General features: G+C 41.2%; 1 protein-coding gene across 9 annotated transcripts in view; it reads left to right on the plus strand.

The window, feature by feature from the left end:
- TENM3 (teneurin transmembrane protein 3) overlaps positions 1–27,748 on the plus strand; it is a 436,872-nt gene that overhangs the window by 311,568 nt on the left and 97,556 nt on the right. For 8 of the 9 annotated variants that reach the window (XM_013058964.2, XM_045069405.1, XM_045069406.1 and 5 more), the window contains 6 exons: positions 8,113–8,327; positions 14,086–14,296; positions 14,830–14,931; positions 15,146–15,340; positions 16,528–16,728; positions 22,746–22,931. In XM_013058964.2, coding sequence (XP_012914418.1) covers positions 8,113–8,327; positions 14,086–14,296; positions 14,830–14,931; positions 15,146–15,340; positions 16,528–16,728; positions 22,746–22,931 — 1,110 coding nt within the window. The remainder of the gene's footprint in view (positions 1–8,112; positions 8,328–14,085; positions 14,297–14,829; positions 14,932–15,145; positions 15,341–16,527; positions 16,729–22,745; positions 22,932–27,748) is intronic. The other variant, XM_045069403.1, reaches the window with a different exon arrangement.

Genomic DNA, 27,748 nt, shown 5'->3' on the forward strand with positions numbered 1-27,748 from the left:
CAGGTCATGATCCCAGGGTCGTGGGATCGAGCCCCACGTCGGGCTCTCTGCTCAGCGGGGAGCCTGCTTTCTCCTCTCTCTCTGCCTGCCTCTCTGCCTGCTGGTCATCTCTGTCAAATAAATAAATAAAATATTTTTTAAAAAAGCAAAGGAAAAAGATTCAGTATCAATTTTATTCCTGTTTCTTTTTTTATAAACATAAATATAAGAAATCTTGCTGCAAAATAAGCAGATGGGAAGGAAAGGATTTTTTTAGAGTGATGCTATTCAACTGTTTGAAATCCTTATTAGTCATATGTCAAGAATCACGTTGTGATCTATTTCTAAAAGGTGTGTTGAGTGGTCTGCAAGCTGTCAGCTCTGTCACTTGTCTTTGTCAGTCTTACTGAGAGCACAGAACTGACAACTACCTGCTTTCAAAAATATTTGGTCCCAAGTCTTCCAAATCCACCCATTTCTCAGCTTCTGTGAAGTATATCCATAAAAAGCCTTCCCAAGGCTTAGCAAAGCACTCCTAATTGTACCCGTTACTCTTTCTTTACCGTAGTGGCTTTGTTTAACCCGATATCCACAGAATGGCGTGGAAAATGGAACTTGTGTTCATTTTCATATACCTTTGTTATTACAGTGTCTTTTGAATGCTTTTGTTGTAGCATATGTTTTAAATACCTCTAATTGGCTCATTTAATTTGTAGGAAATACTAGATAATTTCCTGGCAGAGCTAGGACTCATTAAAATGAAACTTTCTGTCAGAAAAAGATTTCTTCAGTTCAAATAAAGTAATAATACATTTTGTCACCGTCATCACAGCTCTGAATTCCTTCTCTAAGGCGATAGCAGAGAGACAGATAGAGTACAGATCCTTGCCATGAGTTTGGCAGTTGGATCGAATAAGGCATCACTGTCTTTAATAGTTCTTACCTTATGGATGTTGTCTTCGTGGTCAGGAAACCTTTCTGCCGGTGGAAGACGTTCTCTGCCAGCGGTTAGGATGGATAATGAGGTCACCAAACAGACATGTTCTCTCTCTCTCTTGATGTCTCGGACTTCACAACTTACCAACAGTCTTAAATATTCTGATCTTAATGCCACACTTTGTCCTTGATAGAAATGCATGCAAGACAGGGAAAGACACTAAAGCTCTCCCTTGGGCTTATAGTGTCTCAAATAAAGGAGGCTTCGTCAACAAAGCTACTTTCAAGTTTGCCTTTGTTTGGCACATTAGAAGCTTTATATGCTCAAGACAATGTGTCATAGTAAGATTCTGAATATGTGAGAGGTATGCCCTTCTGTTGTAAAGAGAGTCTACATATGGAAATTGTTGAGGTTCTAGAAATTAATTCCCTTAAAACAGACGACTACTCTCCTCATTGAAAATCTTCCCAAAATATGTAAGGAAGAAGGGAAGGAAGGAGGCAGGGAGGAAAGAAAAAAATCTTCATGTCGTCTTCATACCTAGGAGTACGACTCCTCTTATTTGAAGACTCCTGGACTAACTGACCTCCATGGGCACTTGAACTCTGAGATGCCATGATGTTATGATTAGTCAGTGTTTTTCATTACAGGGAGACAGAAAACAATGATCTCAACTCCTACTGCCCCCATTCAGGCATATCCAATCAACCTTGGTTCTTCTGTCTCACAAATGAAAGAACCTTCTTTGTGAAAAGGAGCCACCTGTTTAATTGCTGTGGGACTAATTGGATAAGTAAACACACATAGTGATACAACGGTAGGCACACATATCATTTCTGTGAGAAGAGCCTTAACCCCTTGAAATCAGTATATGGAGAAAACAACAAAGCAAAACCTGAGACCCTGCAAGTCACAACTTGATTACTATTTCCAAAGCTAATGCTTGGGCCAGGATGATGGCCGGGGAGACAAGGTTCTGTGATGAGCACCATTCTATGCTTACCAGCATTCAAAGCGCGGATATGCTATTCAAGCTGCTAAAAACCATTTATAGCAGCTCTGCATAGGATTAACGCCATTGAGTGGATTAGATCACGGAAGCTTCAGAAAATAACAATAGGACTTGCTAATAACAATGAAGTATAATGATAGCCTTAGTGATGTACAAACTTGATGAGTGCGTCCAAATTGGAACCACTTCCGTATTTAAATATGACATGTGTACGAACCAGTCTTTGTGGGGAAAAGGACTACTACTTTATTCAGTATTTTTAAAATAGTTTCATGTGGAAGTCAACCCAAAGATAAGAACCTGTTAAGAATTTAGTATAAATTATTACTCAAGGAATTTCACATTGTAGTATCCATGGCAGTGCTTATTTCATAAGAACTGGGCATTTCTTTCTAATCAAAGTAACTCCAGGGGCAACTGGGTGGCTCAGTTGGTTAGGCATCTGCCTTGGGCTGCCGTGGTGACCTTAGGGACCTGGGATCTGAGCCCATGTAGAGCTCCCTGCTCAGCGGGGAGTCTGCTTCTCCCTCTGGCCCTCCCCCGCTTCCCACTCATGCATGTGCTTACTCTCTCTCTCTCAAATAAATAAAGAAAATCTTTTAAAAAGGTACGTATAGAAAAACCTATAAATTTATATCCTAAAACTGAAACCCAAGCAGATTGTCTGGTGTGGTTCAATGGGTTACCACATCTGATTTTATATAAATTAGACAAATTCAAAACTTAATAATTTAAAATAATTTTTTTTAATAAAAAGAAAAGATTTCACTGATGACTAGGTAAGACACACAGCTTTGGAGTTCTGCAGGCCTCACTTTGAATCTTGATTCTACCACTAACTTTGGGCAGGTGGTTTATTTCTCTGAGCCTTCGTCTCTTCATCTCAAAATAATGTCAACCTCATGGAGTTTTTTTGAAATTCAAAACACATAAATTAGATGAAACTACTTAACATATCATAGGACTTCAGTAAAGTTAGTTCCATTTCTCCTTTTTCTCTCTTTAATCTTTTAATTAAAAACTAATTTATGGGGGCACCTGGTGGCTCAGTGGGTTAAGCCTCTGCCTTTGGCCCAGGTCACGGTCTCAGGGTCCTGGGATCGAGCCCCACATTGGGCTCTCTGTTCAGCAGGGAGCCTGCTTCCCTTCCTCTCTCTCTGCCTGCCTCTATGCCTATTTGTGATCTCTCTCTCTCTCTTTGTGTCAAATAAAATAAATAAATCTTAAAAAAAAAAAAAACCTAATTTCTGGGGGCACCTGGATGGCTCTGTTGGTTGAGCCTCCAAATCTTGATTTCAGCTCAGGTCACGATCTCAGGTCTGTGAGATCAAGTCCCATGTCCTCCGCACTGAGTACAGAGCCTGCTTAAGATTCTCCCTCTCTCCCTCTCTTTAAACAAACAAACAAACAAAACTAATTTATGATATATGTAGGTGCTAATTGCAAAGAAACATCCAAAATGTACAGTAACATTTGGCCTCAGGTATTTAAAATTCCATATGAATCAAGAAAGATATCTGATTGGAGAGAAAACGAACATAACCTCTGAGTGGTCAGATTATATTTTTTTATCTTTGTATTTAGCTCTGTGTTCTAATTTTGCTAGAGCTAATATGTATTACTGCCATAAAATAAATATTTGATATCTCAGTGAATGATGTGGTGTATAATCTATGAGCCGATACGTAAAAAATTACAATGATTACTATAACCCAATTTTTAACTTTTTTTAATATTCTTTATTTATTAGGCAGAGAGGTAGACAGAGAGAGTGGTGTGGGGGGAAGCAGGTTCCCCACTAAGCAGAGAGCCGGATGCGGGGCTCCATCCCAGGACCCCAGGACCATGACCCGAGCCGAAGGCAGAGGCTTTAGCCCACTGAGCCACCCAGAAACCCCTTTAAGTTTTATTCCCTAGAGCATATCATAATGCTAAATTACTAGTTAAAGAAAAGTAGGCCCGATAACTGCCGTGGTTATGGGCATTAAGAGAAAAGAGGAGGTGGGATTGTAAATAATGAGTTTTTGTTAAGCTTTTTTGTACAGCCCCTCCCGCCTCATCCCTGGGTTCTGGCAACGAGATCCCATCTCGTGTCTCCACATGCAGGCTTCTCACTGTGGTGAACCCCCTCACCTGCAGAGTAGGTGTTCAGGGACCCCCAGTGCACGCCTGAAGCCACAGATCCTACTGAAATTTATATATACTGTGGTTTTTCCTATACGTACCTACCCAGGATAAAGCTTAATTTATAAATTAGGTGCTGTAAGAGGTTAATAACAGTAAGTAACCACAAAATCGAATAGTTACAACAATACCGTATAACAGAAGTTATGTGAAGTTGGTCTCTCTCTCTCTCTCTCTCTCTCAGAATAGCTCACTCTCCGTACTCACCCTGCTGTTTGTGGTAAATGGCGGGGCAGGGGATGCTCCTGTGGAGAGATGAGGCGAGGTAAACCGTGCGGGACTTGTGATGTGGCCGTTAGGCTACTATTGACATTCTGAGGATACGTCAGAAGGAGGATCACCTGCCTTCACACCACAGCCGACGGCAGGGAGCTGAAGCAACAGAAAGTGAAGCCAGGGAGAAAGCGGCTACTGTTTGTCTTTAATGTCCTTGACCATAACTTCATTTCATCTTCAGCCAATGGTCTCCCTTTAATGTATAACTCCTTGGCAAGCAAGGGTTCATTTGTCCTTGTAGCATACAGTAGGCCGGGTAGAAGACAACCCCAGCATTTACGAGTACTCTACTTCAAACTTCACAGTTATCTATAAGCGTGAATTTATTCTGAATTATTCTAGACCCCAGCGGGCATAACTTGGATATGTGCTATACTCATCTGTGATCACACAAGACACTTTCCTTAGTAATCTGGAATTCTGTTTCTCCTGATGATAAACACGCATGCCTGCATGTACACACACGCACACAGCATAGGAAAAGTAAGTGCTTTTATGGCATTGAAATACAATTTGCCCATATTGAGTCGAATTCAAGTATCTATTTTTTAAGTCTTTATTTAAATTCCAGTTAGTTAACATACAGTGTAATATTAGTTTCAGGAGTACGACATACTGAATCATCACTTCCATACACCTGGTGCTCATCGCAAGTGCCCCCCCCAACCCCTCCCGTATTTCCCCCATCCCCCACCCACCTCCCCGCGGATGACCATCAGTTTATTCTCTGGAGTTAAGAGTCTGCCTCTTGGTTTGTTTCCCTCTCTCTCTCTTTTTCCACTTGATTCATTTGTTTCATTTCTTAAATTCCACGTATGAGTGAAATCCTGTGGTATTTGTCCTTCTCTGACTTATTTCACTTAGCCTGATTCTCTCTAGATCCATCCACAGCATTGCAAATGGGAAGATTCCCTTATTTTTATGGCTGAATGGGAACTGCATTGTGTCTATATACCACATTCTCTTTTTCCAGTCTTCGGTCGGTGGGCACCTGGACCACTTCCGTAACTGGGCTGTTGTAAAAAAGCTGCAGTGAATGTCAGCAGGAGTGTATCCCTTGGCCTTACTGTTTCTGTATTCCGTGGGTGAATACCCAATAGTGGGATCACTGGATCATAGTATCATTTTATTTTTAACTTTCCGAGGAGCCTCCATACTGTTTTCCAGAGTGGCTGCACCACTTTGTACTCCCACCCACAGTGCAAGAGGGCACCTTTATTCCACGTCCTCACCAACATCTGTTGTTTCTTGCACTGTCGATTTTAGCCAATCTGACAGGTGTGAGATAATGTCTCATTGTGGTTTTGATTTGCGTTTCCCTAATGATAGGTGTTTTTGAGCATCTTTTCATGTGTCTGTTGGCCATCTGGGTGCCTTTGGAAAGGTGTCTTTCATGTTGGAGACCAGACTGTTAAGCTGGCCTTCAAGGCCTTCCACAAACTGATCTCATTCTCCCTTTCTAGTCGAATCTTCTGTTACTCCCATAACAGACCCATTACTGTCTCCCATTCACTCAGTATACTCTGACGGCCACATGCTTTACATAAGTTGCCTTATGTAATTCTTACAGTAGTTCTGTGATTGCATTATTATCACCCCCATTTTACAGATGAGGTTTAGAACCAGAGATTTAATATTTTCCTTAAGAGCAGGGCACCTGGGTGGCTCAGTGGCTTAAGCCTCTGCCTCCAGCTCAGATCATGGTCTCAGGGTCCTGGGATCGAGCCCCATGTCAGGCTCTCTGCTCAGCAGGGAGCCTGCTTCCCCCTCTCTCTTCCCCTGCCTCTCTGCCTACTTGTGATCTCTGTCTGTCAAATAAGTAAGTAAAATCTTTAAAAACAATTTTTTCCTTAAGAGCACCAGTCAGTTATTGACAGAGCCAGGATTCAAACCCAGTTTGACTGTCTCCAAAGCCAGTTTTCCTAAATTCTTTTCTAGCCATATGGATCTCTCTGTTCACCATCACTGCAATACACAGCCAATTACACATCCATGGTTTGTTTGTTTGTTTAAAGATTTATTTATTTATTTGAGAGAGAGAATCTCAAGCAGACTCCCCACTGAGCATGGAGACTGACGTGGGGCTCGATCTCACAACCCCGAGACCATGACCTGAGCCAAAATCAAGAGTCAGACACTTAACTGACTGAGCCACCCACGCACCCCTGCACTCCCAAGTTTTTAATCATAATGTTTACACCAAGTCAAAAACCTTACCCTACCTGTCCTTCAAAGTTTACCTCGGAGTTTAACACGTCTGTGAACTTTTAGCCACTAGCCTACAGTGATACCACCTTCTTATGACCTGTAACTATATATGGCTTTAGATGGTCCTTAAGCTCATCAAATTCATGGTGATGTTTTCCGAGCCATATAATTCGTTGCTTGATGGCAGAAACCATGGAAGCCAGGGTGGATAAGCAGACATTTCTATCACGTGTAGTCCTATGTCCCTGGTAAATGCTCAAACATGGATTCAATGTTAAACTAATAACTTTTCATACATAGAAAACTCTGTCCTCCTGTCATTAGAGTAAGATAGTTCACAAGTCTGTGATCGAAATTAAACCCTCTAACTTTCCAATTGACAACTCTGGAGGCTGTTTTGTAGTTGATGCTACATAATACTATGTAATACCTGAATTCATAGGAACATTAAAAAAATCATAGTAAGTCACCTTTGTGACTTTAAGTAGTTTGAATGGACAGAGGAACATTTTCCAGTTTCATCCTGTCCCTCAGCCTTCATGGGCCTTCTCTGAATAAAAAACAATGTGGTTTTATTTCTATTTAAGGCAAATGGTAAAGCCTCCTCTATCACATGCCCTGTCAGAACCATGAGAAAGAACCTTAGCAAGAGGGAAGGAGGGAGAAATCATACCCAAAAATATGAGTCTTGGATCTGTTTCCAAAAATCAGGAACTGGTAGAGACTTAGGAAGGACAGAGCTTTTGTTCCTTGGTTGAAGGTCATTGAAAGGGGTAAGACAAGTATGCTTGGTGAGGCTATGAGTGAAACTAAGATGAGGGCCAAAAGAAAGAGAAACGTTATGACAGCCTGCCTCACTAATTTTGTGAGAATCTGAATTTTTCCCTCCCTCCCTCCCCCGCCTAATGTCCCCACTACCCGTTCTCTGCCTCCTTTCCAGCATCTTGAGTTTTTATTCACTCTAACGCAGAGTTCAGAGGGAACTACATGAATCCGTGCCATTGATTGGTTTTGTTGTTTGCTTAAAGATTGATTTGGAAATCTCCATAATCCATTCTGCCTTAATTTACACTTTGCAGTGCTATGGTACGTTTAGAAGGACTGATTAGTAACAGACTTAATCTCTCCCAAGAAATAACAAGACATATATTTGTAAGATAATTACGTTTCAAGTGATCAAGAAAGACGGTAGGTGTGAAGAGTTTCAGTAATAGGCGTACCTTGGGGGAAGTCAAAGGATTTTTACTTAAATATCTTAAAGAATGTGCTAAATCAGAATTCGTTGAACAACAGTAGCTCACAGAAAACCTTTTAAAGTGAAAATTATATTGAAACCTTTCATTTATCAGAAGAAAGAATGCCTGAGCATTTAGTGAAAAGAACTTTCTAAAAGGGAAAGCTATTTTGTTGTTTGAGGCTTTTTGCAGGGGGTGGGGGGGGTAGGAGCAGGGGAGGGTGTTAGTTGTTGTTGTTGTTTTAATTTTTCATCGTTTTTCAATGGATCTCTTCCATTCAGGAAAATTAGGTGGATTTACCCAAGAAAATAACACCATAGATTCTGGAGAACTTGATATTGGCCGAAGAGCGATTCAAGAGGTTCCTCCTGGGGTCTTCTGGAGATCCCAGCTCTTCATTGATCAGCCACAGTTTCTTAAATTCAATATCTCTCTTCAGAAGGATGCATTGATTGGAGTATATGGCCGAAAAGGCTTACCCCCTTCCCATACTCAGGTAAAAGTAAGCTTTGTTGTCAATAAAATGCAAACTGCTAGTTTGCATTTTTAAAGTTATCCCATTTCTGAAGTTCAGCTGTTTAAGTGTTGGCCCACTTTCGTATTGATCTTTTACAGTGAAAAGAATTTTGAATGTAGGTTACACTTGAGGTTTTCAAATTAGTAGGAAGAACGGCATTTTCTTCCTGACTTGCGTTAATCGTTATTGATGGACTAAAATGTACTAAAATTTGTGAGTAACTGAATGAATATCGAACATCATCTGAGCACCTAGGAAAACATCATGGATTTTCCAAGTGGTTTACAAAGATTCTGTGAGGATTTCAGAGGATCTTATTCTTTTCATGTAATACATGCACGTAGCATTTTCATCTCAAACATCGTATTCATGCTGTTGAAAATATATCGCATTTTTTCTACTTAATGCCAGACTTACAAGTAAAGAAATTATGGGAACATAAACATAAATAGAGTGACATGAACTTTATCAACTCAAGCCGCCATTTCCTCAGAAAAAGGGGCAAGAGAACTTCCGTAGATAACCAAGGCTGATCATCTATGTGTGGTTCTCAAAACAATTCAAATACCCTTCAGTCCTACATTCAAAGACCTTTAAAGTTGGTCCACTTGCATGAAAATTATGTCACAGTAACAGTCACAGAGAGCTGCTATCAGTAATTCTGTAGGCTTTTTCATAATGTAATACTGGATCAGGGTATTTACGTTGAAACTGTGATTTAAAAGAGGTCCCATTATTCTAGTGCTTTGGTGGCTCAGTCAGTTGGGCATCTGTGTTCCATTTGGGTCATGATCTCGGGGTCCTTGGATTGGGCCCCATGTTCAGACTCCCTGATCAGTGGGGAACCTGCTTCTTTCTCTCCCTCTGCCTCTTTCCCCCTGCTTTTGCTCTCTCTCTCTCAAATAAATAAATAAAATCTTAAAAATAAAAAGAGGTTCCTTTATGTCGAAGAGAAATTATTTGAATAACCTACTGTAACTTTGGAGCTCGGACTTTTCCTAGGGTCAACTATTAGGTTAGTCATACAGGAATTCCAAAAATGTAATAAATGGTTAATTAACGCTGACAGTCGGATAAGCCTGAAGTTATACTTGATAACCAGTTTATTTACCCATAGAATTTCATGCAGATTTTAATTTGATTTATGAAATGCAAACTGGAGGATTTTCAGGTATGCTTTAAAGTATGCAATTTTCTGAGAAATGCTTTTTCTATTACCTAGGAATATAAGTTCTAAAGAAAAATTGATCATATACCAATAAAAGAGACCTATCTTTAAAGAAAGAGGAGAAAGAAACTTAAACATGCTTTCTTTTATGTCACCATAGATCAGAGGAAGTTTCGTATACATGTATAAATTATAAGCAGTGAAATCTTTGAATATCATGCTTTGGTACATTCATTTTTCTGATAACATTTTTCATATCTACATTATTAAAGTAAATGCCTTTGATCCTTGAACATTAAATACTCCCCATTGCGGGGGCACCTGGGTGGCTCAGTTGGTTAAGCTTCTGCCTTCGGCTCAGGTCATGATCCCAGGGTCCTGGGATCAAGCCCCACATCTTCTCCCTCACCATCTGCCTGCTGCCCCCCGCCCCCGCTTGTGCTCTCTTTCTCTCTGTCAAATAAATAAGTTAAAAATCTTTAACAGTAAATAAATACTCCCCATCGTGTGCCCGTGTCCAGTTCAAACTTCTGATTGCAGTTATGTTTGACACCTGTTTATGTCGTAGGTGACACAGAGCACGAAATAATAACCAGATTGTCTTAAGTAGAAGTGGATCTCTCTAACTTCTCTGAAAGCAGAGAGATTGCATTTATATCAATAGTCCAGTGAAAGAGAGAAAAATTAACTTTTTCACTGGACCCAGATACGTGTTTAAATCACTTTTTTTTGTAACTGAAGAAATATACCTCTGAAGCTAATTAGCACAACAGTGAGCACAGAACCTATACATTCCAGAAAATAAATTCAAAAAGAAATTGTTGCGTACTTTAAAGATTTATTTAAAGATTTAGGGTTGACTCTTTCTAAGTTCTATATACCATATGAGATTAGGGAAATAAAAAGTGCGGTTTCAGGTTTTCCCATAATTCTTCTGGTATTTAAATACAATATACATGATATCCACTTTTCCTTCCTTCTACAATATATGTGTTTAACTAGATGAAGGCTTTTCTGAATCTCCACAGTTATTAGCATTCCTTCCTCTGGTTTATTCAAGATCAGCAGAGCAAACAACTGTTTCTGAGTTCCATGTTTAAACATGAAATATGCTATAAAGCGGCCTAAATTGAACATTTCTCTGTTTCTGGGGAACATTAAATAAATCAACCTGAAATAATTAAAATCGGCCAGCCATTCAGAATAGCCACTTGAGTTTTGAAAGTCTTTGTGACCCTTTGTAAAACTGTCCATTTGATTGTTGCCAAGGAATCAATTGACTTTCTTCTCCCTGATGCCCAGTTCATTCTCCTGGACAGTTAGAAGCCTGAGGAAGCAATTTAACGCTTTACAGTTAACAGTGTACTGACTATCGTTTAAGTACGTTTGCATGAAGGCTGCTTCCGGATGGTAGCGGAGACCTGAGTTCTGAACGCATACACCCCTACCACTCTTTGACCTTGTGACCCTGAACAAATCACTTCACTTCTCTGCCTCTGTGTCTGTCCAGAAAATGAAACCATTGGATCAGATGATGTCTAAAAATCTCTCCTTCCTCTGTATGTCAATGATTTACAGCAAGACCATGCCACCACCACAAAGTTGATTTAAAAATGGGACCCCTGGGGGGTTCAGTGGGTCAAGCACCTGCCTTAGGCGCAGGTCATGATCTCAGGGTCCTAGGATCGAGCCCCTCATCAGGCTCCCCACTCAGTGGGGAGTCTGCTTTTCCTTCTGCCCCTGCTTGTATGCTCTCTTTCTCTCGAATTAATAAATAAAATCTTTAAAAGGAAATACAGTTAAGTATTCATAGATTCTGAGTTTTCATCCTTTTTTAAAAGATTTTATGTATTTATTTATTTATTTATGAGAGTGAACGAGTCGGAGGCAGAGGGAGAGGGAGAATCAGACTCCTTACTGAGTGGGGAGCCCATGTGGACCCTGAGATCATGACCTCAGCCACCCAGATGCCCTAGTTCTCATCCTTTTAATAACTGAATTGAGTTAAGCATATGGAGATAGCTTAACTGCTCAGAAATGAACCAGCAGGATAGCTTTATCAAGTCTAACTTTTGTTTCATGATCACTTCCCCAAAGTGGTGAGACTGAATGTTATCCGAAAAATAGCTGAAGATCCTAAGACTTGACCCCAAAAAAAAAAATCCATGTCTCTACCTAATGAATAGGCATTACGAAGTAAAGCCAGTAGCCCAAGTCTGTTCATAAGTGGAGAACTTTTCGCCTGGAGAACAAAGGTTTTAAGTATTTTTGTTCTGTATCATTTGTTTACTTAATGTAGATGTAGGCTTAGGGTTAAACAGAGGACTTGTCGTTAGATATTTGAATAGCCCTCCTGAAGGCCAGTGTGAAGTGCCCTCCAGAAGAGCCTAGGCAGATTCTCAGCAACTGTGGCCTCCCCACCCCACCACTTCCCCCCCCACCCCACTACCCTCCCTCCAGACTCTGCAAGCCCAGCCTCATTTTATTGTTCACAGTGTGATGCAAATGGTGATTCCCACAATGAAGGTGGGGAGTTTGAAAGACCAGTTAAATCTCCAAGTTTCCTCCCTTTCAGTCTTTCAGTTACTGAGTTTAATATCAGAGGAGAAAAATGTTTATATGCAAAGGAGCCATAAAAAGAAACTTCTCCCTGCTTCTTTGCCATGCTAATATAAATATTTAAATCTGATGAGAAAAACGAATGGCTTATTTGAGATACAGTCACCTTTAGAAAATGCTGCATTCATTTTCCTCTGATAATTTTGGAATACAATTCCAGTGAAAATTTTGCAGGTTAAATATCCACACTAGTGATTATTTTCATCCTTGTAAGATAGAAATGAAGAAAAGTTACTGAATGCTAACCGAGTTAGGACTTTTTTGTGTGTATTTCTCATCGCTACCTGATGTCATGAGATAGTTTTACTACACAAAAAAGTAACCAAAAAATGCTTTTACATTTAAATAAAAACTTTAATATGTTGGAAACTGAATCAGATATTCTAAATTCTGTCCAGTAGTAATGTTAGAAGTCTGCGATCATTTCGGTGGCGACACATTTAATCATGAATCTTGGAATCCCGATGGTTGATTTTATTCCAGTTTGATCGTATTAAGGGATTCATATAATAAACTTCTCTTCCAACAGAGCTCTGATAAAATTCCATTTCAGAAATCTATCAGAAAGTAGAGTATTGGTGATTCACAGAGATAGTGCTATAACCTTATATATATTTCACTATAGCGTATTTTTCACCCTCAGGAATAACGTAAAACCGGGTAAGAGTCTATAGAAACTGAATCACTCTACTTTTAAGGAACTTTTGTCCAACAAGTTTATTAAAACCATGTTGGAAAGTCTTGGCAGCGTCTTTCAAACTCACTGCGTTATCTCTGGTTACAGAGCCTTACTCTTAGCGGTCATCTTCTGTATTTTTAATGATCTTTAAATCCTCCAGTTGCATTCTAGGCTACCCCATGCTCATGACTGATCTTCCTAAACCAAAAATTAAGCTTAATGACATCAGCTTCATCATAAGAACTGGGCAGAGTTCCTGCCATCCCCTCAGAACCCCTCTGTTGTTGCATTTTCGGGAGTGGTGAATTATTCTGGACTTGAATTTTTTGGCCAGTACAGAGATGTACAGGCATCTTGATATTGGTTTTTAGTTTCACCATAACTAAGGACAAAGCCATGGGTTTGTCCCTGGTACCTGGGATGGTAACATCATGGTCACAGAGAAAAGCACGGTGAGTGGTAGGAAAGACCTGAGCTTCCTTACAAACCAACTCCACCACTTAGGAGGGATCGAACCCTCCTTGAGCCCCTCAGGGGTTGGTTTCCTTCATCCTTACAGTGGAAATACCAATGCCATCCTAGAAAGGTGGCCACGAGGATTCAGTATTCAGTATTGAGTATTCAGTAAGGATACAGTACTTATCTTGACAGTTGTTACCACACACAGATTAAGTAGGAGACGACCTGAAGAGAGGATCTCCCAGTCTAGAATTAGGTTGCCAGATTTGAAATGTTACTGGCTCATGGTTGTATCCACACACGGCCTGCACTCATTCAACTCTTTATCAGTTGCTAGGTTTAGCTCTATCTCTGGAAACCGATCACCCACTAAGGGGAAAATGGTTTGTGAAGTTTGTACATGACAACAGCGTGCAGTGGGCAGAGTTAGATCATGGTGTCTGGAAATGCTCTCTGTAGAGGGACCTGTCCATCAGGAACCATTTCCAGACGCTGTCTTTTTTTTTTTTTTTTTCTTTTAAGATTTTATATTTATTTGACAGGGAGAGAGATCACAAGTAGGCAGAGAGCCAGGTAGACAGAGAGGAGGAAGCAGGCTCCCTGCTTAACAGAGAGCCCGATGTGGGGCTTGATCTAAGGACCCTGAGATCATGACCTGAGCCAAAGGCAGAGGCTTCAACCGACTGAGCCACCCAGGCAACCCTTGGAGACTTTAGAACAAAAAAATAAAATAAAATAAGTAAACAAACGAGAAGCAGCTGCAACTGAAATGCAGCCAGGCACTAAACCTCTGTCCTTGTCCTGCCCCTCAGTATGACTTTGTCGAGCTCCTGGATGGCAGCAGGTTGATCGCGAGAGAGCAGCGGAATCTGCTGGAGCCGGAAAGGGCAGGGCGGCAGGCGAGATCTGTCAGTCTGCACGAGGCTGGCTTTATCCAGTACTTGGATTCCGGAATCTGGCATCTGGCTTTTTACAATGACGGGAAGAACGCGGAGCAGGTGTCTTTTAATACCATCGTCATAGGTAAGAACGGTCTTCAAAGGCATCTTTTTCCCGGGCTGCAGCCTAAACAGGGAGTTGAATGGAAACTCGGTTGTCTTCTCTGATTGGTGTGACTCCTAGGTTGAAATGTGAGACATATTTTTAAATAGTTTATTTATGAATATGTGACATCCCGTGAAGCATTGGGAGGACCTGTTCTTTGGAAGCATCCTGGAGGACGGTGCTTCTTGAAAAACGTTAAAAAATTTGCATTTGTGACGAGCACTGGGTATTATAATGGACTAATGAAACATTGAACGCTCCATCAAAAACTAGGTGCTATACAGTGGCTAACTGAACATAACAAAAAAAAAAAAGAAAAAATCTGCATTTCAGATAGTAGTGCTTTACTTTTACTACTCAAATAATCTGAGGGCAAGGAATCCTTTTTTTGGTGATGGAGCGGGCCATCCATCATTCCTTCCATGCTAAGCTAAAACGATCAAAAGGACACCGTTCACCTCGCGCGAGGAGCAAGCCTTACCCTAAGTGTTCCTTTTCTCTCTTTTCTTCAGAGTCAGTGGTGGAATGCCCACGAAATTGCCATGGAAATGGAGAGTGTGTTTCTGGAACTTGCCATTGTTTTCCGGGATTTTTAGGTCCGGATTGTTCCAGAGGTATGCATGTTAGAGCCTTTTCTTAAGCCACTAGAAATAAGCTGTAGAAAGATGAGGAAGGCAGAAAACCAGCAAGCCCAGAAAGGAACGGGGAGAAATCCTGCAAACTCCTCGTTCCGACGACGTGTCTCCTTTCTCTTGGGGTGTCGCCTTTCTCTTGGGGTCTCGCCCGAGAAGGTGGCCGCTAATGCCTCTGTCCTGTCTTATTTCACAGCAGCCTGTCCGGTGTTGTGTAGTGGCAACGGGCAGTACTCCAAGGGCCGCTGCCTCTGCTTCAGCGGCTGGAAGGGCACCGAGTGCGACGTGCCCACCACGCAGTGCATCGACCCGCAGTGCGGGGGGCGTGGCATCTGCATCATGGGCTCCTGCGCCTGCAACTCGGGGTACAAAGGAGAGAACTGCGAAGAAGGTAAACGTGCCAAAATTTGCAGAAGCCCGTGCTTGGCTTCCGAAGGGGATGATCTTTGCAGTCTTCGCTCAGGCTGGTGCATGTGTTCACGTGCCTCCTCTTGGAAGCAACTTGGATCTCCTTAGTTAAGGCCGCATTGTTTTGTTCACATTTGAACCTATAAAAGGTGCAAATGCCAGAGATCCCCTTTGCTTTCACTTGGGTGAATCAGTCCTTTCCCCCCCCACCCCCCACTTTGAGGAAAGAAGCAAACATTTGTGTCTTGAAACCAACAGTGGACTCTTGTTCTGTTCTGTTTCATTTTGTTTTGTTTATCTTCGCCTTTTTGGGTTTTTTGTTTTGGTTTGGTTTGGTTTTTGTTTTGGGTTTTTTGTTTTTGTTTTGTTTTTTACAGTTTTTCACACTGACGCCAGCTTTTAAGTCTAGCATTTTGGCATCTTGAGGAAGATGTACTCATGCACATGATACACGAGTGGAAAAAAGTATGCCCTGGGCTTGTTCCATGACTGTATGTAATCATGATCATCAAGATGCTATACTGTAAAGTGCAGTTGAATTGTTTTCTTCCAAAAGCAGAAAAGCCCCATTTCCGTTCTTCAATCAAATTGATTTTATTGATCTGCCCACAGAAAGTAATGCAATTAAGTCTCTGGAATTAAATTTTCAGGCCATTGACCCTACAAGTGTAAAGTTTTATTGAGTCAAATTGCTAAATTAAATCTCGTCATCTAAAGCACATTAAAGTGAATTAAGAAGGATAGAGAGTATGCAACTCGTTTATTTCCCAAACAGTTTGAGGGTCCCATGCAGCTGCCGGGATTCAATGGTTGTGGATTAGGTCAGCCCAGACAATTCCGTTACAGAGGAGCCAATACTTATTACTATCTGATTAAGCAGAACAGAGAGCAATCGCCTGAAATCTCAGGAGCATATGTATGTGTAATTCGTGAGAATTACGTATCCTTGCAAGTTTCCATTACCTAAATGGCATGATCCTGAATGCCGCATCGTATGATCCGTTTTCATTTCCAGAAACAAGTTCTTGCAAATGGTAGGGAAAACGATGAGTCTCCAGAAGTTTCATATACACCAGACTGGGATTTAATTCCTTATCCTGCATGTACTACATAGGTGACGCACCTTCTAGATTTAATTATGAAATTGCTCCTCTTTTCTGTCTACTCCAGCTGACTGTCTGGACCCTGGATGTTCCAATCACGGCGTTTGTATCCATGGGGAATGTCACTGCAGCCCGGGGTGGGGCGGTAGCAATTGTGAACTAGTGAAGACCATGTGTCCAGACCAGTGCTCTGGTCACGGAACGTACCTTCAGGAGAGCGGGTCCTGTACCTGTGACCCTAACTGGACTGGCCCAGACTGCTCAAACGGTAAGGCGCATAAGAGCAGGATGATTGGGTGCTTAATATTGTGTAGCTAAAGATGAAGATACTTTAATTTCTAAAAACACACTTATTATATTTAACAGATTTTATTAAAGTTATGATTTATAGAAATACATGCTCCAAGTAATGAAATTCCATTGCCTTATAAGAAGGAACAGGCTAGGTCAATTCGTCATTAAAATTCCTCCTTTAGCAACATGGTGAAGAATAATATTTCATTTGTGCGAAACACTCCGTCTTCCTAACTCTCAAGGCCTGTGTAGAGCTTGGGGATTTAAAAACACCCGTTATCTTGTAACAGAGAAGCCTCAGTTGAAAAAGTATTTGACACCGTAAGGCTAAGGAGGATCTCAAAAGACTGTATAGATACAGATATTAGATGTGCAGAGCAGTCCAACACTGATTATTTTTTAATTATAATAGTATGTTTGTAATAAAAATGGCAGGTAGTAATTTTTTTCCCATCAGTCAGTTTGTTACTGAGTAGTAGCTCTGTGCATGGCATGGGGATGAGCTCCATGAGAGTAAAGAATCATTCTTACCCTCTAGGATAGCAGCTTGGCTTTCAAATCTGTGACCGTGACCCCACAGCCTCAAACAGTTTTACACTGTGACCTCCTGTGCGTACACCCCTAGACCCACATAAGTGAAACAAAGCTTTACAAAGTGACACACACGGATACTTTTCTTCAAGTATATTCTATTTTTTTTTTAAATATTGGTTGTAGCCCATGAATTAACTCTATGACCACATTCTTCCCACAATGTGAAAAGGTGCTGTTCTAATCTAGAAGACTACAGTTTAACTGGGGAGATGAGATTGAGCACACATGAAATATTTAGAAGCCAATACACCCCAGTTTAATCTTTTATTGCATATCACATGGAATAATATATAAATAAAATCAGCGTTCCGAGGAGCACTCCTGCCTTGATGCACATTGAAAGTTTTCAAGATTTTGATTGACTTTCACTGCCTTCTTTTAAAGATGGCGGTTAGCGTGGGGATAGGAGGAGGTATTTTCTGATGAGGGGAAGAGCCCGAGAAAGTACTTCAGATCACAGAGTCTGAGATCAGATGCTTGGGTTCATGTCCAACCTCTACTACTTACAGCTGTGAACTTGGGCAGACTACTGTATGTTTTAGTTTACCCATCTGTTAAATGGATTTAATCGGGGCCTTCTTTACAGAGGTGCTTTGGGAATTGCTTGAATTAATGTATATAAAGTACTTAGTTAAGTGAGTTATGCTTAGTCCAGAATAAATTCCAAACATAGCTGCTACCCCGACTGCTGCTACTATTATTACTACTATCACGACTACCGTCAACAAAAATACAGCTATGAAAATAATGTTCCCTATATGGGAGAATCAAGACAAAGTATTTGAAGGCCAAGGTTGGGTGGGGCCCAGTTTCAAGGAATGTAGCTTAGCAATGATAGTTCAGACAACAGAGAATGCACTCGTCATGAGGATGCACGCCCACCACTGTGATGAGAGCCGTATGTGGGAACTCCCCGATTGACTCTATGTCAGAGAGGGTGACGAGTCAGAATTTGATGGCTGGAAGGCAAGTCTGAGCTTTCACTTTCCCAGGGTGTGAAGTTCTGAGAGCATGAATTCCTTTGGAGTTCATAGACGTGAAAAGGATGAATCTGAGGGCCATTTTAAAGGAGACCTAGACAGAGCTTGGTGAAGAGACAGCACAGGAGTTGATGCGAAGAGCCCAGTGTCTGCAACCAGGATGGGCCGGGGCGATGGTCATGGCTCTGGAGAAGACAGGGAAGCTAGGAGGGGGCGAGAGGCCAGGCAGGATGCAGGGGAGGTGATGGAGAGAGACAGGTAAGACATGGAGGAGAGGGTCCCTTCTGTATGGAAAAGTGGAGGAGGAGGAGAAACAGAAGAGGTAGAGGAGGGGAAGGAAGAGAAAGGAGAAAACAGAAGGACAAGGTCCCTTTAACACTGTTGAGTCCTGGCTTCAGGGAAGGGCGGCTGTCTGTCCCTTAGCCCATCCACACTCCATGCCTTCTTCTCTGAAGCCCTGTGTATAACTGAGTGGTTAAGAGTAAGGAGTCTGGAGCCTGAGTTCAGGTCTTGGGTTGGCCATTCCCTAGGTCTATGGCATTCGATCAGCTATTTAAAATACTCTGTGCCTCGGTTTCTTTACCGGTAACATGGGGTCAATAATAGTGCTACCTTATACAATCATCCTAAGATGGAAATGAGTTAATTATGTGAAAAGCACTTAGAATAGTGCCTTATACATGGCAAGGACTTGGTCAGTATGACCCATTGATAGAAATGGTGGTGGTGATGGTGATCATAGCTGTGGAGGTAGAATCCTACAGGCTAATTCAGCCTCTACAGTTTGTCATCATATTCTCCATTGATTCGGAGGAGCCTCCACACGAAAGTACTGCTTGACTATGGTTCCCCCAATTGTGAGATTTATGAAATGCAAATTAGTTCATCTATTAGTATAATCTAACGGCATTAACCGAAGAGAAATCCCACTAGGCAGTGAATTAACACGCTTATTTTAAGAAGAAAAAAACGACTAGTATTTTGCAAATCCCTCTTCCCTGGCACTTTGAGAAACTTGGATGACATGACTGCTACCCCCGAACCCTCATGGGCATGGGAGATGTGTGTGCCATTCTTCACCGACTGCAGACTGAGTCCTGGAAGCCCACACTAAAGACGCTTGTGAACAAGCTAAGCTGTGATATTGATGGAAAACTTCTGTTGCCACTCCCAGTAGATACCCTAGGTAAAGGGACAAAGGGACAAGTGATGCACTTTCTTCCTCACATAGTCACTCTCATTTCCCCTCTCTCCCCCTCCCTTCCTCCCTCTGCTTCTTCCCTCCTCCCCCCTCCTCCCTGTCTCCTTCCTTCTCTTCCTTCCCTTTCCCCGACCTCCCTCACATTGGGGCCATACATTTTTGGAGGCAGACAGGTTTATGTTTGTTATTGCTTCGTAGAAATACGAGGTGATTCACAAGAGCTTGGAGAACCAGAAACTTGTTAGAAAGTTCATAACCACTAGAAGAAAGACCACGTACAGGACCAATGAGAATGAAAACAAAGACTAGGGCGTGGGATTATAGAGGATCTTGAATGCCTCACTAAAGAGTTCTAGGAAATCCTCACTGCCAGATATTATCAAGCATAGGTGCAAGGCCTTACTTAAATAACACATTAACTTGTTTTGTCCTCTGTTCTTAAAAATGTATTTTATAATCACAAGCATCAGAATAGGCATTTCATTATTTCTGTTGAGTTTTTATTTCTCTTTCTGTCTTCTATACAAAAAAAAAAAAAAAAAATGCATGCCACCAAAGGAAAAAAAAAAAAAAGAAATCCAATTAAAGTTTATAGATACAATTATTTTTATAGTAAAGCTACTTGGTTCAAGTCTCTTACGCTTCCATCAGTAAAATAAGCATAATAATTCTAGCTATAAAATAATACTGATTTGAAATATTGCCATTCTAATTTGTCTCCCACAATTATCGGAGTAGGAAAGAAATAATGAAACAGCCCTTTCTGTTTCATATAGTGTTATTTAATACATTACCTGAATTATTTTACAAAGGATATCTGCAATTGACACTGTAGCTCAAAAGACAATTCAGCCTTGGGGCCCCCAGCTGACTCAGTCAATGGAGCATGTAACTTTTGATCTTGGGATTGTGAGTTTGAGCCCCCCACTGGATATAAAGATCAGTTAAAAAAATTTTTTTAATAAAATTTTAAAAGATAATCCAGTCTTCTTCATAAAATAATACTGCCATGAATGGGGAAAAAAAGTATAGATGTTAATTAAAAGATTAAACTGACTGCCAAAATCACCTATCATTATTTTACATATTTAAACTGATTATTTTTCATGCTGATATAATTACTTTGCCAGCTGAAAATCTAATTTTGCCGGTGTATAAAATGACTGCCTAGACATAGTGGGCGAAGATCTTCTTCCTGTGCATCTTTACACCCCCAGTGCAAAGAGAAAAACATACTAAACTCTCAGTATAGAGAGTTGAATCATGAATACAGTACTCTTCTTGGAAGAAACTAATTAAGCACAGGTGGGAAAAAAAATAGGACTTTATTAAACTTTGCTAGTAGCTGCAGAAAGACAGAAAACTTACTTGGAATTATCAGGGAAGATACCAAATATGCATTTATTCGCCCTCTGAAAATATCCTCGTTCATGTGCCTGCAATTTATCCGCCTGTGGCACAGCTGTCATTTGAAGTTTACAGCAACATTGCTGGTCACTTGCATTTGTGGCTGAAAGTTTACTAGCAGCATTATTAGGAATGTCTAACTAACTGAATCCCAAAGCAAAACACTTTACCAGCTCCCTCTTTTGTTGTTAGAGAAGTGACCTTCAGATATCCAAATTCAATAAGAGTAGATTCTCCACCTGCAGAAACATTTGGTTAAGCTGCAAAAAGAGAAGAAATGAATTATTTCCATCAGAAAGTTTAGAGGTTTGAAAGCAACAGAGCTTTCCTCTATCTTCATCAGCAGTTTGTCCATTAATTAGCCCTTCAAGTCCACTTCAATTAAATTAACTCTAATTAATAAGTTCATTACAAAGATTGACGCACCTTGCTCAAAGCTAGTGTGCTAAACGCTGATAAACACCTTCACCCTAATGAAAAATTGATTAGATTGAATAAAAGGGGTACCTCAGAAAGAAACCTCTCTCTTCTGGAGCTGAGTTGACGTTCTGTGCGTCTGAAGTTAATCACCATCTTGGATCTCTTAATCAAAAATTTAATTCAAACGAGATGGAAAATGTGGCATGAGAAAACATAATACCACTTTCTTCCCGTTAATAGTCCTGGCTGTTGTTTATAAGAAATATTACAACTCTCACAGTGCCTTGATATAGTGTTTAAAATTCTGCAGGCCCAGAGACGGAATTAAAGTATCTGAGAAATGTTACTTGGGCAGCGAGCAGGAGCACATGATTATATAAACAGTTACTGTTTTTTTCTTGTAAAAACAAGGCTGCAGTCCATTTTCTGTTTTTAGAATTGCTTTCAGGTTTTTATTGTTCGGCATTTTTAATTTTTCAAGGAAACCAGAACCAAGCAGTGGTCTTACAATGGTAGAAAAAAAGAGGTCGTTGATTTTATTTAACTTTATATGTAAAAAGTAAAATATAAAATATCCTTCTGAATTCTTTCTAGAGATCAAAACTATCGTTACTGTTTTGAAGTCCTTTGGTCATTTCTAGTACCCAAAAGACTTACTTTTTCCACTGACAGACTCAGTAGTTACCTATATTTTAAAACTGGGTTTCCATTGTGGTTTGTATCTGTTCCATAGTACAAATTTACTGAGTAGGAAGAAAAACAATATATTTTATTTAACCAGCATGTGTATGTATCAGAAGCAAGCGGAAGTGGGTCCTAAAAAAGATTCTTTTTAATTAAAAGTTTCTGAATATTTTAGAAATTTAAACATTAGGAGTAAAAATAGTCCCTTTGCAATGCTTGCTATAGGGGTGAAACCCAACTTCTGTTAAATACCAGACATGCTTCGACACTGAAATATTCTATTAATTTTCTATTAACTTGATGCATGTGTTTGTATGTATGCCCTCAGCTGCCAGACGATACTCTGAGATATATTACCTGTGTATTTTCCTCTCTTTGTGAATGGTGTGTTCTGTTTTGTTAGTAACGTCCGTGTGTTTACACACACACACACATATAATAGGGGATTGTAACAAAATTCTCTTGTATATTTTATGCCCAATCACAGCAGCCTTTGCAATTAAATGACGACTGAAGAAGTTAACTTTTACCATGTATATTTCTTACGAGTGGATGCTAAAACGTACTGAGTCTATAAATACTTTTCATGTATTTTTCAATGGTTCTGGTTTTTGAGTTGAAGATGGAGCCCTGCTCACTCCACACCCTTTCTCCCTCCCCATACCCTCCCCGCCCTTCCTGCTCTGCTTCTTCTGTTCCATGCAGAAATCTGCTCCGTGGACTGCGGCTCGCACGGAGTGTGCATGGGGGGCACGTGTCGCTGCGAAGAGGGCTGGACAGGCGCCGCCTGCAGCCAGAGGGCCTGCCACCCGCGCTGCGCCGAGCACGGCACGTGCAAGGATGGCAAGTGCGAGTGCAGCCAGGGCTGGAACGGAGAGCACTGCACCATCGGTGAGCACTGCGCCGTCGCTCGGCCCCGCTCCGGCCCTGCGCTGGCCGGTGGCGCGGGCTGCTTTCCCCACCCCCGCTTGGAAAAGCTGATTTCCTGAATTGCTTTTTCAAGTAAGCCCATGTTGCCTAGGCGGTTCAGTTCTTTTTCCAGCAGCTGTCACATGTATGAAGTACAAGGATTTTTTTTTTTTTTACTCCCTGTGTTTTGCGATGGCCGCAAAAATGGACTCACCCGAAGATGATTTCATTTGTTTCCTATGAAGATGCTTTCATTGAATATTATTTTTCAGTGTTCCATAGGGCCATTGCATAACAGCAATATTTTTCATTTTAAAAGAGATACCACAGGGGGGCCTTTTTTGGCTTCCCTAGATTCCAGCGCCAACCATCTTAGCACCTGTCGATATATTTGGGTCTTTGAAAAAGAGGTTTGATTTTTTTTTTAATGACTTTATTTTGTAGCAGCACAAGAAGTAAAATAGAAGGAAATGCACAAGGCTAGATGTTCTAAAAGTTATATGCTAACCCTTCTTCAGATAAGATGTCGGTGAAACTCTATAGGTTAAATAAAACAAATAAGTGTTTAAGATCAAAATGTTGGTACATAAACGGCAGTTAGCATGGAGGCAGAAGTTTCCAGAACATACATAGTAAACATACATAGTACCGTATTTTCAAGGTCTTCAGTGCCTTTGCTTTCTTAGCATTTGAGTCACTGAAATTTAAATATTTAATTAAAGAAACATAACAAACGTAGGTGATCAATGTCTACCTTACTTCCATGAAAGTGTACAATGTTCAGTATAAACGACACAGTCCCACAAAAATTTCATAATCTGAGGTATGGTGTTTTGTGTCCATAGGGTATAATTTAGTAAAACTGTTGGAGGGAGTCTCAGTATCTGTAAAGATAATCTTCTTCTGGTGCAGCTCTAAGTAGTATGTACTTAACTTTCTTGCTTACAGGAACTGACTAGGAATTTTTTCATGGGAAAGTTGAAATCACATACATTTTATAAATTGTCACAGCCTTTACGGAACTTCAAGTGAGGTCCTTTCCGATCTTATTGACACTGCTGGCCTCTGTTTTAAGGATAGTGATCCCCCCCCCCCCCCGAGTGAGGGTCCACAGAAGGGCTCACAGACTCAGAGCACCTGTGCTCCTAACTGTCAGGAAGGAAAAAGCCCCCATCAGGTGGTGTCTGGAGAAATCCATGCACAGGCTTCCTGTCTTCCTTCTCTCTCACCAAGAGCGGTCACGTGGAGCATGGACCTTTCTCCCACAGTGGGCTACACCAACACGTGTGTGAGGAACACTTGCTTCTGTTGAGGGAAGCCCGTTTGAGACTGAGAGGTTTTTATTACGGCTGCTCTAAGAGGGCACCTCTGTCAGCCACAACCACCAAAAATCAAGATCCTCTGAGGGAAAGATTCTCCCGGTAGGCAAAATCACCCTCTCATTGTAAAGAACATCCAATCTTCTAGATGCCAGCCAACCACCAGCCCTGCGGACTTCTATAGGTCAGGCCCCTGGTGTTGACTCTCACCTGGAACCATCTGTAGGGTCTCACTTGTTGACTAGGAGCTCACCGCCTTACATCCGGGAACGTAGAGTTCCCCCAGAGGAAACCTGCAAGTGGGCACATTGCTGGCGTGCTCATGACCATGATGTTGCTATGGCTTTCCCCTCCTCTATTCCTTAAGAAAGCCTCCCAGGGCCATGGCTGCCTATTGTTTATGTGAACCACACTTGTGAACTACACTGAAGCAGAAAAAGTTGACAACCACAATCTGTGTCGCTTTCTGTGGACAGGATAATGCGGCACCCGAGACCCAATAGCTCCATGCCCCAAATCCCAGCATGCCCACATTAGCAGAGGCAGGGCAGGAGAGAGAGACCTCTAATCATACTCCGTTAAATTGGGATGACCCCACCACCCGCATACCCCTCAGAAAGGAAGTGGTTCTAGCTGGGGCGGGGTGGGGGGGTTGTTACATTTTTGGCTACGTGGGTCCTAGGAAAAACAGCACACATGTGGATGGATATACAGCTTGGAAAAGCAAGAAGTGTACTGTAAAGTTTTCTGTAGGCAAATTTAATTGCCCGCAAACAGTTACTAAATAAATCATTCTGTTGATGTGCTCCCTGACTGAGGCAACAGTACCTGGTTAGTTTCCTACAGATGAACTCTTCTTGGACAACTTCTCCATTGTCTGGGAGCACACAAGATGTTTTGTTAGTAACAGGTCTTTTCTGTGCAATTTAGCATATCTTGCCGTGGTTGTTAACAATTCCATTTTCTATTGTTTTATTTTATTTTGCTGCTCTTACACTCCATGAGAGCATGTGGGAATAAAGAACCTGCTTTGTCTAAAAATGAATCTTCGGAGTGGACCCTTTAAAAGATGTAGAGAACCTCAGATCACTGTTTTGCTCTTTTAGACTATGAGAGCTACTTATTCCAAGTTTGCAAGTTTTGGCTTGCAAGGATCCAAATCCTTTTCCTGGCTTTCTACAACCTGTGTGTACAACCACAGTGAAGCCTAAGGGGCCATTTAAAAGGAGACCTTTTGTGAGCCACAGGTTTAAACAACCCAGGAAGCCACAGTACATTTTCTCTTTTGGGATAGTTATTTTCTGTGCATTTCCTCTCATTTTCAACACTCACACATCTGGCTGAAAGAAGTGGCCACTTTATGAAAGAACACGCCTAAATCAGCCAGATTTTTCTTCTTCTCCCGTATTGTGTGCCATCTCATTGAATACAAACAGAGAGGTTAATTGAAAGAGAAATGGGGGAGAAATTAAACAGTTAGAAGCAAACAAAAGTTCCCAATGGAAAGCAAAGACTGTTCTTCATTAGTCATCTTACTGTCTTCATAAACTATTCACGCTTTCGTAAAACCATAGGCATTTTGATAGTAAAATGGGCTGTGAGTTTAGAGTGCTCACTGAACATCCTATCTATCTGAAAAGATTCCGTCTTTATATTTTTATTAATGTGTCCATATTTTCCTCTTATTCTTAGAGGAAATAATAATAATGTGTTCAGCAAATTGGGCATAGTAATCATCAAGTTCATTGTCCCAAGTCCTTCTCCTTTCTGGGGCTAGACTTTGACTTGTGGTGCATGCAGATGGAAAATGCGGCAAAGGGAAATCTATTTTTTTTTTTTTAAGAGAAGGGGAGGGGAGAAGGGGCAGAAGGAGAAGGAGAGAAAGAATCTCAAGCAGGCTCCATGCGGGGCAGAACCTGACGCAGGACTCAATCTAATGACCCTGAGCCACGCAGGGGCCCCAAGGGACATCTACCTCCAGCGTATCATGATTAAAATAAATATTTCTCCTGTCCTCCCCAAAAAGCATTTATGACTGTTGGACCCTTTCGTAAATAAAGAGAAGTTAGTTCCATGATTGAACCACAGCAATTAACCACCAGCAGTTATCACTACCATAGTTTATTGGTAATAGCATCGGCACAGTTTGCTCAACTACCCTGTCATCCTTTGTATGTGACCATTCCATGGGAGGGTCAAATGATTATCACACTCATGTTCCTATTTTTGTTTCTCGTGAGATAGGAAAGATGTAAGAATAGGGAGAGGGCCCCGAAGCAAGTTAAAACATGTTAACTGTAATTAAGTGCTTTTGTAAATAGGAGCTGATGTAATTGGAATACGATGTGGCCATCTCTCTGTAAATGAGCCAGAACATTTCTGTATCAATCAAGGGCATGTCTGCTAACTGGGAGATGCTTGTCTTGGGCGAATTCAGTAAGTTCACTGTGGATGTGTTTAACAGAAACCAGAGTCTATGTCCATGTAAAGGCAGCTTCAGTTGCTTCAGCCCTCCCTGTTCTTCTTCTTGGTGAGAAAGACAGGAAAACTGCTCTCTGGCCTGTGCTGGTGTTAATTAGCCACGGAAGCAAGGCAGATGCCACACGGGCCTCTGCGGAACAGATGTTTGTGCACAGAATCCCCAGCTCTTGAGTGCCATACAGCTAAATATTCAGGGCAAGGATGGATCCTAAGTTAATCACATTTTGAGCATTACTAACCCGTAGCTTCCCCAAGAACTCTTCTTGGTAGCAGTTGCTGAAAGATGATTGTCCCTACAGTCACCCATTTGTATCTGAGAGCCCTGGAGGTCATAGGCGAGACTGTGACCTCAAGGAGTGAGTGGCACAGGGCTAGGGCCTGGATGACACGTTTGATTGTTAGCTGCCATGGAGGTTCTTACAAACGTAGGGAAGGCTCCGATCTGTCTGTGGTTGGGTGAATTGTCTCCTGGAGGCTGACTGGGATTTCCCATTTCCCCACAGACGGAAATGGAGAACGTGGGCTTTTGCTCTTCGAATAGTGGTTAGATAGAATGAAGAACGTCAGGTTGGAAGACATATTTAAATCCTGGAATGAGATCCCAAAGAAATGTTTTCATCTCGATCCCTATAAGCTTTGATAATACTGTAATAATTCAGTTGTGAAACACTGGGGTTTTTGTTTGTTCTTTTTGTTAGTTTGGGGAATATTTTTAAGAGGGGAATTCTGTTTAACTTTTTCCATCCATTAAGTCTCTTGAGTAGTGACCCTATCTGAAGTGTCCCTAGAGGTCTCTTACAATTCCAAAATTTATTGGTGATTTCTGCTTTATTTGGAAAATTACGAGATTTAAGCAGGGGATTCCCTTTTCGTTCTCAGTTTGATTTAGCTTTTGCTTTTTTCCCTGTGGCATTTGCATGCCTCCCTTACCTTCCATTTGTGAATTTCTTTCTTTATCCATTAGGAAATTATTGATCAGCTCGTCTGTGACATTTTGAT

Source organism: Mustela putorius, unplaced genomic scaffold (assembly GCF_011764305.1).
Source record: "Mustela putorius furo isolate JIRA1106 unplaced genomic scaffold, ASM1176430v1.1 tig00003932_pilon_pilon_pilon:0A:0A, whole genome shotgun sequence".
NCBI lineage: Eukaryota > Metazoa > Chordata > Mammalia > Carnivora > Mustelidae > Mustela > Mustela putorius.